General features: G+C 25.9%; 1 protein-coding gene across 1 annotated transcript; it reads right to left on the bottom strand.

Annotated features, from left to right (window-relative positions):
• Positions 1–5,179: 5,179 nt before the first annotated feature.
• LOC145838997 (kelch-like protein 36) lies at positions 5,180–6,391 on the bottom strand. The gene has a single exon (XM_082946613.1). It carries the CDS (start codon positions 6,389–6,391, stop codon positions 5,180–5,182), a length of 1,212 nt encoding a protein of 403 aa, XP_082802739.1.
• Positions 6,392–14,867: the final 8,476 nt, after the last annotated feature.

A 14,867-nucleotide genomic window follows, 5' to 3' on the forward strand; every position in this document is an offset into this window, starting at 1 on the left:
AATAGTATCTCCTTCTACAAAACCAGTTGACTTAGGTGTATCTGTCTCATAAACTTCTCTTCCTTTGTACATTAAATAAATTGAACTTCTATCCTCGCTAGTGGCCTCGCTACTTCTTCATCCATAAAGCTGTAAATTTAATTATAAATTGACTTTAGAAGATATTACTCTACTTTTGTATTAAAGATTTTTTTATATTCATACCCAATAGAATATTTTTTTATTTAATCAAGGTACTGAATAAATTATAATTTAGATATTAATTACAGAAATTGATTAACCTTTTATATATCTCGCTGCCTATAATGTGCAAATCTATTGATTTTTGTTCTTTTGTTATTTTCTTTCTTTTATTCAGAACTAAGTATACTTTGAAAAAAATTCGTTTTTAATTATGATATGAAGAAAAATTTTATGAAGTAAATTGCAAGTTAATTACAATTCGAAAACATATATCTATTCAATTTTGTTCGTGTAGTAGTAGTTTAGTGATAAATTTTTGTACTTTTTTACTTTATTTTGCTCTTATTTAAATTTAAGAATTTATTTCAACGTTTTCTCCTTAATCTATGATATGATTTAACTTCGTTAACTATATGATGAAAACATTGTTTAGCAGCAAAATAATTAATTTGCTTTATTTAAAATAGACTACGTTTATTATTTTCATGTGTATCAAAAAATTTCAAATCAACTATAGTGTATAACCAAAAACTGTTTATATATAGGTATGAGATATATGTTTCTAAAGAATTTTTTTTATTCGAACTAAGATGTATTTGAAATGATATATTAAAAGTTTTTATCCTTAGAAAACTCCTATTTCTTTATAAAACCTTTGTGCGTTTATCTAAATTATTAAAACATAAGTATATTTTTACTTTACAATTTTAATCTACAGCACCTCATAAGAAAGGAGTTGCTACTAGTAAAAACTGTTATGTACTATTTAATATAAGCTTAAAGTATAAATTAAAAAAGCAAAAATTTACTCAAAGATGACTTGAAAAACAAAAATAATACAAGAAAATATACTTTAATTGTTTATTAAACTTGCATATATAACATAATCATTTGTAATTACACTTTTAATCATTTTAATAACAGTAAGATACTCAACATGCTTAAGTCATTTGTATATTGTATCAGTTGTGCTTAAACTTCAATGTAAAAATTTTTAAACTTTTCATTAACGTTTAAAAACATGACAACCCATGACTGCAAGTAATTTTTTTAAGACGACTGACAAGCTTGATTAAAAACAAAACAGTGGTCTCAGTTAACCGAAAGCTTGTCGCCAGGTAATCTAAGTGATATAATCAAACCTTATTTTGAGTTCGTTTCTTAGCAAACAAAAGCCCAAGCTTTTTCTTTGTTAGAATCTCACCTATGTTTTTTTTTATAAATTATGTAATAAGAAAACTCAGTTAAACCAATTTTGTTAGGCTGGAGTTTTATTTAAATTGAAATTTGTACAACAATTAGTATTACTTCTTTTTTCTAAAGTTACTATCATGTTTTTTAAATTTAAGTTTGGATTACGCTGGTTTATTTACGTTTTAAATTTACTTTGTGTTATAATTTTTTTTGTAGCATCCTTTAAACTAACTTACGCTATTTGCATTTAAAAAAATGTAACAAGTAAATTTTAAAAGCAAAATCATTATTCTCGTATTTATTAAGTAATTTTACTCAATTTGTATTTTAGTGCGTACTGTAGACGGGTGCTTATCTTTTAAAATTCGCTTTATTTCTATGTCTTTAGATAATTAAAATCATATAGTAGAAATTTCGACCTGGTAGTAAATAAATATCGAATATCAAATATCAACTGAAAAAGTTCCTGTGAATATAGTTAACTATTGTGGGCACCGATTCGTGCGTATATCGACTTTTCAAGTTAATCAAATATAAAACTAAATAAATAGCTTACAAAATAAATGAATTAAACTTAAATATGCTATATACACTTTTATTTCGAAAAAAAATGTTGATAACTATTCAAGTTTAATTGTATTTGAATCGTTTTATGATTTTTAGCGCCACCTAAGAAAGTGTTTTAAAAACAGCCGTTTGCATATTTTTGTGCTTCATAAACAATGTAGCTTACAGTTATAAAAAAATTGAATGCTCAATATTTTAAAAAGTACTCAGTTTAAAAAAAAATAAGCATGGAAATAATGCAAGTTAATTATTATTTTTTGTAATTGAAAGAAAATCAACATAGTTATCAAAATGTAACATAATATACTAAAAACAGTAGATCAAAGATTACTTTATAAATAACTTGTTTGATAAAAACTCGTGCATAAGGAATGTGTATGATATTATTTTATATCTATAAAAAAATAGTAAATACTGTTTGTTTATCGTAAGATTTCCTAAAAAAATAGAAAAAAGTCTTAATGTACCACTTTTTTAATGGGCTTCTTTAACATTTATACTCGCCCGATATTTAAAAAAGTACTTAGGAAACTAGATACTTTAAGCTGAAATATTTTTTATAAAATATTATTAAAAAAATAGAAATAAGGATACGAATGAGCGTCAAAATTAAGAACTTAAGTAAAAACTTTAAAAGTTATACCGTAATTAAAAAGACGCTCGCCATTACCAAGTCGCCAACTATATGGAAATAGTATATTAAGACTGCTGTTTACACTGAACTACTATATCAGTTAATCATTTTTCTTACTGTATTTAGAATATATTTTTTGTAGTTTATTAGGTTCTTAAGGTTTTTTTTAATTAGCTTAAAATATTTTTTCTTAGTATAGTTGATAAAACAAATGTTTAAGCACTGCTTTGGTTTATTACCTGGTTTCGGTGAGCCTTAGCCGACCTTTTCAAATAATTTCAAAACAGTAAATAACATTTAGACATTGGCAGTAATGTGAATCTGAACTCATTGATGCGTAAAAAATAAATAAACATTAACTATTCAAATTTTAATGAAAAATGCATAATTAGGTGAACTAAATATTGGTATTAATTAATAAATAAAAATAAAAGAAATTAAAAAACTAAATGCAGTAATATAAATGAAAACACAACAAATTCTTAACAAAATTCTGAAAAAAACTAACGGATGATTAAAATGCTAAAAATATTTAAATTATTAGGTTTTAGACTCATTCCAATAGAATAATAAAAATTTGTTTCTGTGCCTGCAAGAACTCATTACTTCTGATCTTTTATTAATACAGTTCTTATCTGCTTGTAGGATCTTTAATGCTTCTTTCAAGCACAACCTGCACGTCTCGATTCTCGGTCTTGATTCATATTCTTTTTCCAGTATTGTCCAAGTCAATTCAAAATTCTTATTTTCGTTCTTCAATGTGTGGATGTATTTTGATAGCTCAGTTGCTTGTTTGTATTGAATATAATTTCTATCTTCTGGGTTGCTATTTATTGTCGTTCTGTGGGTTGCCACTCTTTTTTTTAATATTTTTAAATTTTAAATATATTAGTATAGTTGATAAAACTGTTTTAGTATTATTAAAATATACTTTAGTTTTATTATTATACTGTGCACTGTTGAACTCAGAACTAATTTTAACTAAATGTAATAGTATATTTTAGTTGTTTTTCGTTTCTTGTAAAAGATTTCTAGTGAATTTTAGTTTGGATTGAAAACTAAATAGCTTTAGCAAATACCTTAAGAGTTATACCGTAAATAGAATGACACTCATTAATTAATGTCTGAGTAGTCAATTTTTGACTTATTAATATTTCATAGCAAAAACAGACCTTTACAATATTAATAAATAGTATTTTGATTAATACTATCCTACTATAATTTAGCATTGAAATAAGAAAGTTTTATGAATAGAAATGTAATTAACATTTTGCTAACTACAAAAATCACAGGCTTTATGTTCATAAGCAACCATACTTACTGTTATTAGTTGAACTATAAATAGTACTCTATATAACGTTTATAGTTTTTAAATGACAGCAACTCCAAGCCTTAGACATATTAATTTGAAATTGAAAGTAAAAAAGTCAAAGTACCTTAAAAATTATGACGCAAACCATTAACGTATATCATAAATGTAATTAAAGTGCTAAAAAGTTAGCACTAACAGAAAATATCTAAGTCTAAGATACACATTAAAGTTATGATTGAAATTTAGTACACTTATTAAACTTATAGTCAAGCATGCCTACAAAAGAAGACAAAAAACTATAAGAAAATGATAGTATAGAAAATGATAAAGCTACATAAACCAGCCACAGTGTGATTGCAGTGATATTCTTGTCAAGACTTCCAGATGGAGTTCCGAACTGAACTTATTTTTTATTATATTGTTTATTGTAAAATTGTTTTTTAAATAGCATTTTATTACTTACAACTGATTTTTAGATTTTAATTCCGAGTAATTAATTCTTTATTTAATTATACATTGCTACAGTATATTCCTGTTGGGTTTTATACTGTTTTATCCTTGTGTGAAAGTTTTGACGTTATTAAAAAAATTTTCTTAAGTATTGTGATTTATGTTTTAGAGTTTGATATGCTCTTTTATATAAATATAACCTCTTAAAATCATGCCTAGTTTGTATAAGTAGTATAGAATACCTATAAGTGTCATTTAATTTAAGTTTAATTATGGTTTTTAGTAAGTTGTACACTACTCTATAACCTTAAATACGCACACCCGCAACCTAACTAAAAACCATAATTAAATTTAAACTTAATTTACAACTAAATAGTACTGAAAGGTTTCTATACTACTTATAAAAACTAGGCATGATTTTTGGTAGTTATATTTTATATTAAACAGCAATTGCAAACACTAATGCAGCAAACCGTGGCTAGAATCTCTTCACAATTCTCTGTCGCTGGTTTATATAGCTCTAATCTCAATTTTATCTAACATTTTATCACATGTTTTTTATCTTCTTATTGTTTTTTCTTATTGTAAAAGTATTAAAATGACATCAATATTTTCATAAGTTTCTTTATGGGGGTTTTCCTTAAACACAAAATGATTTCAAATACAATTTCAAGTACCGTTACACTGTTGCTTTTTTCCCTCAATCTTTTAACAATAAGAAACAACACTGGTTTATATTTTTTGTTCAACCTATAAAAGTTTTGTTTCTATTTCATACATGAAAATTACATTGTACTTTATTAAACTAATTAAAACATTTTATCTTTCTTTAATATAATTTATTCGCAAGGTACTTTTACAATTGAAAAGTCGAAAAGTTTACTAGTAGCCTCACTAGGTTTTCTGAACCATCTTTTTTTGTCAAGGTCATAACAGTCTAAGTGCCAGTTGAAAAAATTGAAAACAAAAATTTTATTTCCGATCGACATCGCATGTTTCAACGTCCAAAGGCCTTTCTTCGGTTGCTCGATGTAAGCGAAGCGGCCGCAAGCCTTGTCAAAAACTTCACAGCGATGAATGTGGCCGATGGCGAACAACTTGTTTTTTACAGCGACCAGCTTGTGTCTTGCTTTGCCTTCGTTCATGCTCGCCATCGGCTGCCACACGTCGCCTGTGACGTCATAACGCTGAACGGTTTTCAAAGCCGTATTGTGTTCGTCATCGCCACCGGCAACAACGACTTGGCCGTCGAACACCGCGCAACCCGCCCCAACCCTGACCTGTTTCATTCCGGTCACCGCTCTCCAACTGTTGTCTTTAGCGTCGAACGTCGAGCACGAGTCAGTGGCAGTTATATTTTCCGTGTAGCCGCCGGCCAGAAACAGCTTGTCGACGAACGAGCAGTGGCAAAAAGCATGAAAGTTGTCAAAGTTGTAATCGAGAGCCTCGGCTACTTTGCACCAAGTTTTGGTGGCGGGCGAATACTTTTCAACTGAAAGGGATCGCATGCTGTCGTTCAGCTCGCAGAAAATGTAAACCTCGCCGTTCAACCAGGCCGCTCTGCATTTATGCTGAGCAGCAGTTTTCCAAGGCAAAACTTCAGCTGTTTTAAGTTGCACTCCGTCTAATATCTTGACAGTTCCATTTAAACTTTCGCTATCTGTGGTGCCATGCTTTTGACAAATGAGAACTGTACTAAATTGTTGATGGTTACAGTATCTGTTAGTAAAAAAGCTAGTAGACTTGCCATGAAAAATTGTTTCTTTATTTTTCAATAATTCTTCCAAAATAGAAACACACTGATGACTTCGAGTTATTGAACCTGATTTTTTTAAAAGATACTGCACAGCGTAGTCTGACAACAATGGAAGTCTAACTTTCCATAAGAGGTTCACTGCATACTTACTGCGATCAACTTCATTGTATTCCAGCCATTTGTCAGCCGATTCGAACACTTCAAGTTCTGAGGTGATGTACAGCTCACAACTGGAAAGTATATTTGCAAGAGGAACGTAATCTAACAATAGAAAGTTTTCAGTGTCACAAATCATCGTGAAGCACCGTTCAATGACAGAAAGACACCGGTTAGCAAGGCTGGTAAACGAAAAAAGTTTAGCCAGCTGACACATAGCGACCACGTTTCTAAAATGTATTTTACTTTCAATCGAATTGCATGTTTTGATGCACAAAGTACTATTTAGCAAAGCTTTGTTCAGCTTTAGATCTAAAATCGTCGAATCTTCGCTTGGTTTGTTATGATCTGAAAAATTTAAACTTTCAGATAAAAGTTATAATCGTTTAACATTAATTTAAAGTTAGTTTACTGTACTACAAATAAACTAAACATTTTCAACATTTTATATGTAATAAATGCCTATAAAACTAACCATAATAGTTGCAAACTAACGTAAATAAATTGTTAACAATCGAAAACAGTTTTATAGTTAAAATAATTCAATTCACTTAAGTAAGTATACAAAACAAAAAACTAAAATATTTATTTGACTTTTTTTTTTTTACATAAAATTTACAAAGTAAATTGCAACAAAATTAAATTCTTTTTGAAGTACGTTAAATTTGTTTTAAGACTTATTTGATAAATAGAACAAGTTAATGAAATTAGAGTTATAAATTAAAGTTAGTTTAACTGTTGTTTAAAAACTTCACTTAAAATCGTTTAAAGTATAACTATTTTATAGTTGTATATGACAAGTAGCTTATATTTTTAGTTATATGTAATCAAATTTTATAGTTTATATTTTTTTAAATATAAGGAAGTTTTGAATATTTATATAAAATATAATTTTAAATGTAAGGTAAATACATTCAAAAACTTATACTAAAAAAGTACTTCTAAAGTTTAGAACTATCTATAATATTAAAGTATAACAAAAAAAAATACTTACCACATATATTACATTTTTGTAAAAGTTTCGAAATTTTCTGTTCAAAATGTTTCTGGGAAAGTTTTACAAAGTTGTGATTTTCTGAGGCACTCCATCTGGGCGGCAGCTTTCGTCGAACTTGTTTGCAAGTATCTTCCATATTATTTTTATTTATTCTGGTTTTATTTTTACTATTAATTGAAAACATGCAAGCTTAAAACATTAAAATAAAACAACTAAATAGTTTTAATATCTAAAAATAAAGAAAATTAATTAGAAAGAAGGAGAATTTATGAAAATATTTTAAACTAAACCTCAATAAACACTTTTTAATTTTGAATAATTATTTTTAAAGAACAAAATACTATTTTATTTATTTACTAAATTCTACTTTATACAAATTTAATCAAAAGTTAATGCTTTTGTTAGTTTTACTTTGGACCTCATCTAATTTGAAAGACAATTTGATGCCTATACTGCATTTGAAGGCTTTAAAATTTTTTGCACTTTTTTTAAAATGCTTAGCTTTTCGATAAACAAAATCTGTGATAAAATAAATGTGTATAAGTTAGATCAGTGGCCTTCAAGCTAATCAAAATCTTTTAAAACTAGACTGAAAAAATAAAGTCGGTTCACTCCAAGATATTGTTTTAATAAGCGCCGCTAGTGGTGGGACTACGTAAACACTTTTATTAATGTATTTCTCTTAAAGCAAAATTCTAATGACATGACAATTCAAAAAACAATAACTTTAACTTAAAAAGTAATGTACTTTTGAAAAATTAAAAAATACGTTTATAGGTCTCGTTAATACCTTCAGGCCATTTTCCTCTTTTGCAAAGTTTTTATTTAAACATTATCAAACATTACTATAAATAACAATATTTTTAAGCTATTTTCATTCATATCTCAAAAAATATTTAACATTTTGCAAAATTAAAAAAAAACCTTATAGATATTTAAGAGACCTATATATTTTTTTATATATCACTTTTAACCTTTTAAGTTAAGTTCCTTTGAATATTTTATTTAAGAGTTTGAATTATAATGCACCCGAAATTATTAAGCTTTATCTTAATAAGGTAATACCTTATAATAACTAAAGCTGAAATTTTTTCTTTGATCCAAATTTTAATGAACTTTCTATTTGGTTTACCTTATCTTCACATAATATTTTAGTTATATGGCTATGTCTAACATACTTATTAATTAAACACATCTCCGCAATAAATACAAAATCCCAATTAGAGTACTGTTAAAATACTTTATTTAATATTAGCTATATACTAAACTAACTGTATGTTTTTTACTTTGTAAGTATTATCTGGTTTAGAAATTATATTAAATAAACAAGAAAATGACAACAAAAAAACGAGTAAAAAACAGCTAAATTCTAAATAATGTAAAGTATTTCTTCTTGTTTTCCTTATAGCTGGTGAAGACATTGTTTCATTCATAGACTAAATTTTTGCACTTTACGAAGTTCAGGGTTGTAACTGATTGTCACTTTCTTCTGTAAAAAAAAAAACTCAAAATTTAACTCAGTTTTCTTATGAAAATTGTTACACATAACTACTATATATTTTGTTTTTAACTGGGCTTAGTAATTTTATTTAGATTTGTCACTCTTTTAAGCAAAAAGTCAATCCTGATTGACCAAAAACCAGTTTGAATTTCTTTTATATAGTTTAAATTAAAATACATATATATATATGTTATCCAAAACTAATAACAAATCAATAAAGCTTAAATGAAAACAAAATATTAACTAACTCAACAAATAGTCAATTAAAAAATAGCCTAAGGTTCAAAAAAAAATCAAACTAGTCTGAATTTTTCAAAAAGAGTTTAAACAAACATATGTCAGCATGAGTTGTTAAAAAAATAACTTTGTCTAAGTTTTCCAAACTTTTAAAATATCATTAAAGTTATCTTAAGTAGTTACATTGTTTGAGTGTGTAAAAATCCTGTATACTAAACAACTAAAAGCCATAATTGATTTCTAATCTAATTTAATCAATATCAAAAAAAAATATTTAGCATTTGAAAAACTTTGCTGTTTTTAAATTTTTAAAACTCTTTATTTCTAATTTTTAAACTTATTTATTCACAAAGGCAACAATGTTTCACCCCTAAGGGATCTTCAGGCCTGCAAAATAAAATAAACATAAGACGATGGATAACTTAAAAAATATAATGATACAAGAAATTATAATTACATTCAAAATCCTAATATAATTATTTCTATTTAAAATATAAACAACTACACTGAAACGAATAAGTAGTTTAACATTAATGTCATACAGTAAATTGGATATATTCTTATAAAGATTTAAAATGATTGTTGTGTTAATTTTTTTATTTTAGCTTAGTTCAATAAAAGAAGTTTTAGTAAATAAAAGATGTGCAATGCAAAAAAAAAAAGTTAAAATGACAATCTAATAATCTGCAATAAAGATTAATTTAATTATATTAAGATAAAGGTTGCTACTCGTTATAACAATAATGTTTTTTTTATTAAGTCAAACAATAAAAGTATAAATTGTTGAACAAGTTTGACAGGATTGTAATCCTTCTAGTTAAAACTGTCCTGATTGGTCAGAAACTGTCCTGAATGACTTTAAATTGACCAATAGTCATCTAGAGTTTTTTCAATTTTTTTTTTAATTCAAAACTTATCAAAGGCTAGAAAAAACCAAGCTCTTCAAGAAAAATAACAAATAAAATATTGAAAATATATCTACTATATCTCATTTAAAATGTAGAAAAAACTGGCCTGAAATCTTAAAGCTATGCCGAGATAAAAATGTTATCTTTAGTCAGCCTGAGTTTAAGGATTGACTCACGCTGACCCAAAATAGTCTTTTTTTCTCAGTAAAGTTTTAAGATTTCAGGCCAGTTTTTTAGAATATTTTGAGTTTAAAAAACAAATTTAAAATTTCCTGAGTTATACTGTGTCATACTGAAAATTTCAAACATTTCAAAGTATCCAGGATTCATCTAAATGTGTGGCAACCTTGTTGACTACCTGATATATCAAAGTTCAAAACTTAGACTAGTGAGGATTTTAAAACATATTTAAATTAGGTTCGAATTTTTTTCTGTTTATAAGGCTATTTTTAATTTTTAATTAAAAATTAATTTAAAGCAAAAAGGGTTGTAAATAGGAATAGCCTCAAGTTCAGAAAAAAAAATCGAACCTAATATAATTATGTTTAAAAATACTTATTAGTCTAAGTTTTGATGAAGTATCAAAAAAGATTTTAACTTCCTATTTTTTGCATTCACATTATAAAAAAGCTGAAAGAGATATCAATTAACACTTTTTTTAGAAAATGTTCAAATAAGGAAAACTACTGAAGAAATTAAAAATATTTTGAAACATTTAAAAAGCAAAATTTTCTTTTGAACAAGCATAACTAAAAAAGAAAAAAACTAACTTAATATTTCACAAATATTGAACACAAAAAAAAACTCTATTTTAAAAATGTTTGTTAAACATGGGTAGCTGTCAAATTTGCACGAACGTACAAAATTGCACGAGAGGACAAAACTGAACGAGTTCACAGAACTGCACGAAAGTATATTTGCACGAAGATACTTTTGCACGAAGAGTCACTTTTGCACGGGTTAAATTTTATTTTGTATTTTGTCAAATTTTTTTATTTATTCTATTTTTATTTTATTAATATTTTTTTTACTTTTACTGTTACCCATAACCCTTACCCTCGGTCGGTAAGTTATTATTTTATATTTTAGTTAAATTTTTATATTTATATAATTATATATTTTTTCTTACTATCACTAATATCCCTAACCCTCACCCTCTGTCGGTAGCTTTTTTTATTAAACTCTTTTTGTTAATAATTTTTGTTAGTTTTTTTTTTTTTTAATTTTACGATCACTGTTACCCCTAACCCTTACCCTCGGTCAGTAACTTTTTTATTTTTTAATTTATTTTTTAATTGTTGTTTATTTTTATCTTCTGTTTTTATTTTCTTTTTTTTTTCTATATACTTTTACTCTCGTGCAAAAATGTAACTTGTGCAAATTTGGCTAAGCGCATTTTTTTGCACTCCTACCATTTTTTTCTCATGCAATTTAGCAACCTCGTTCAATTTTGTCTTCGTGCAATTTAGACCCGTTTCCGTTAAACATAAAGTAAGGTTAACATTTTTGAAATCAACTACTATAACTCTTTTAATTAAGTAATTAAAATTGCTACTTTAATATATTTCATAAATAAAAGAATTGAGATCCCTAATTGAGGTACTTCAATAATAATTGTTAAGTGTGTTTTTCTTAAAACTAAAACAAAATCAGTCTGAGTAACAAACATTAGCAGGGTTGTTACTCTTTCAGTTTAAAACTAGCCTGAGCCTTAAATTTTTGAAATATGATAAAAAATCATAAACAAATTTTTAGAATGAGTATAATTTGATATAAAAATTGAAGTTATTCAACAAACTGGAATTTTAGCAAAAAAAAAACAGAAAATTAAAACTACAACAAAAAAAATTCCTTTAATGAAATAACAAAAATTGGATGAGATTCAAAAAAAGAAATTCAAACTACCCTGAAAATTTTTAAAGACCTATACTGTCCTGAGTTGTACTAAGTGAGTGGGACTCTGTTTGAGTTACAAAAAACTAGCCTGGTATATCTTGAGCTTAAAAAAGAAAAGAGAAAGCCGAAGCTGAAAAGTATGTAGCAGTATAGTTAAAGTAACATTTTGATAAAGTTAAATTGAAGTCTAAATAAAAATTAATATATTTCAAAAAAATTTGCACATAAATGTATTCTAAGACTTTATATAAATACCAAAACTAGTCTAAATTTTGCAAGAAAAAAACATGCTTGGTAAGACTGTATTTGTAAGAAATATAAATTTAGGCTGATTAAGTGTCAACCCTAAATCATACTTAAACCTAGAACTGGTTATTATAAGGGTTGCAACTTTTAAGAGCAAAAATCTATATTGGTTGTTAAAAAATCTATATTGATTTACATCAAACTAGTAAAGTCATCCTGATTTATGAAAACAAAAATTAAAAAAAAATTAGAAGACAAGTTGGAAATTCTAGAATAAACAGTTATCAGTTTTTTGTAAAAATAACAGAACAAATAGTCTGAAAATAAAGATAATTTTAGAGAATAAACTTTAAAAAAAAAAAAAGTTAAGTCACAAGTAATATATTAAAAAACATACCTAACTAGCCTGAGATTTACAAAAGATCCCAAGAATAATATTAGCCAGCCTGAGATTTTCAAAAAAACTTTATAAAATTCAAACTAGCCTTAGTGTGTGGTAACTCAATGTTAATTTAAGCCTATAATTTCTGTAAGTTTTATGTATACTCTTCAATTATGGATAAAAGTATAATAATTATTTTATTAAATTATTTAAAACTTAAAACTGTTACTAGAAAATTTATTCATTACTTTTAATATGTATCTATTTAAAGAGTTAACTACTTAATTATTTTTCCTGTAAATATAAAAATTAGCTTTAAGTTTTAACTTATTACTGAACTAATAATATCATTATCATGTGAATATCCTTATATGAATACTTGTTTAGTCTAAAAAGTAAGTAATATTAATAAGTTTAGTTTTAAAAAGGGAACTTTCTTCATTAAGCAGAATATTTTAATTTACTTATATAATAACAAAAAGGAAAATATAAACCTTTTAAATTTTTTCCTTTAATCATGAAAGTAGCTGGATGACAGATTCCTTCACATCAGTCAATGTACTTCACAATAGCTTTGAGCATTCTCTTTTTTCTTTCTGATGCAGGCTTCAATAAAATGTTTATATAAAGAGTGTGAGACTAAATGCCAAAATAGATCATAAGAGTAAAATTACCAATAACCTAAAAGCTAAATTAAACACCAGGGCTAGATTTAACTTAAACATTAAACTATGTTACTAAAACTAAATAAATATAACAATAAAACTAATTTTTTTATGGGTGATCTAAAAACTTCGTGCATCCTAAAAAAAGTTCGTGTACACTAGTGTGCACCAGTGTACACCTTGAAGACCACTGATTTAGATGTATTTGATTATTTTAACTTTTAAGAAACTACAAGTGCTAAAGAGTATTTAAATATAAAAATCAAGTACAAATGAATACTGAAACCTGTAAAGCCTTTTAAAACTGAAAAGCAGTCTTTTTTGATAAAGATTTACACGTTGCTGCAGATTTGCAGAAACGTTCCTGTTATAAACTAATAGTAATTTTTGTACCTAACACAGTCTATTATTCAGTATTAAGCTTTAATAGCACAAAGACTTAATTTTCAATATGTGATTGTTTTCCTTTTGTAAAACTACATATTCAATATTCAAAATAATAAAATGCAAATAACTGCATCAGGTTTATTACAATGCAGCAAATTTAAATATAAAAAAAGAAAATTTGTGTCTTGTTATTAAAGTTTTGATTTGACTAGTTACATTAAAATAAATACATAGTAATTTGTATAACATTTGTGACTAATCGAAAATGTAAACCGATAATGTGTTAATCGAAATAGTAAACATGAACATCAAGAAAGAGTGTTTCAAAACAAGAAGGCAATTTAACGATCATCGGTTACATTTATTAACTGTTACAAACTTTTATTTTAGAGAACAGAATTATTTATGATCAACTATAAACTTATAACATTGAACTAGTCATAAGTTACAATTCTTAAGTTTAACAACATGTTATACAATTCCACTGGTACACTATGCTTTAGTATAAACAAAATTTTAAATGATCATCTCTAAACGACTTACCAAAAAAAAGTTAAAAAAACGTCACAATAGACAAAGTTAAACAATTTTGTAAGAAGTTATTCATAGAAATATTTCTGCTGGTATAAATGCGTCAGCAACAAATCAAAAACGCTTCTGATTAGCTAACTTTTTTTTTGCGTACTTTATACTTTAGAGGTGGCAATCAAAGTTCTCAACTTAAATAAAAGGAGAATGATCAATAATAAATTTTATTAACGATACAATGTTTCACTCGTTTGAAAACGAGATCTTCAGTTGTTTAAAATCTTTTTCAAATAGAATAAGTAAACATTTTTTGTATTAACTTAATAAACTTTATTATTGAACTTTTTTTTTAAGTTTTAATTGCAAAATTATTTTTTCGGTTTATTCTTTATATTTTTTGCAAGGTGGATTAGGGAAAATGTTATAGATATTGAAGAGGGAATTTTAATAAAAGAAAAAATCATTTAAACTAAGTTCGATAGATTAACAAAATTAAGTTGACTTAAACTAAAGAAAAGGCTTTAAACAACAGATCTATTCAAAAATAAAACTATATTATATCATTTCTAATCCTATTACTTCTAATCAAATCATTTCTAACTCGAATACGTCTAATTCTAAACCGATCAGTAAAACTTTGTTTCTTTTTAGATTTTTTAAATCAAGATTTATTTTGAAAACTAATTAGTTTTAGCTAAATCACTTGTATATTAAAACTTATTTTATTTTGTCTTATTAAAAAGTTAATGTTTTGATTAAGTTTAGACAGCTCAAAAACGGAATAATTTCAATATCTTAAATAAAATTATGTTTTCACTATTTTAAACAAAAATAGGCGAACAATTTTCCTTTAATTTTAACAGAATTT

Source organism: Thalia democratica, chromosome 6, assembly GCF_965202585.1.
Source record: "Thalia democratica chromosome 6, ktThaDemo2.hap1.1, whole genome shotgun sequence".
Classification (NCBI taxonomy): Eukaryota; Metazoa; Chordata; class Thaliacea; order Salpida; family Salpidae; genus Thalia; species Thalia democratica.

What these genes read in the sequence shown, in the direction of transcription:
- LOC145838997 (XM_082946613.1), bottom strand. Translation starts at nt 6,391, where the DNA reads ATGATTTGTGACACTGAAAACTTTCTATTGTTAGATTACGTTCCTCTT.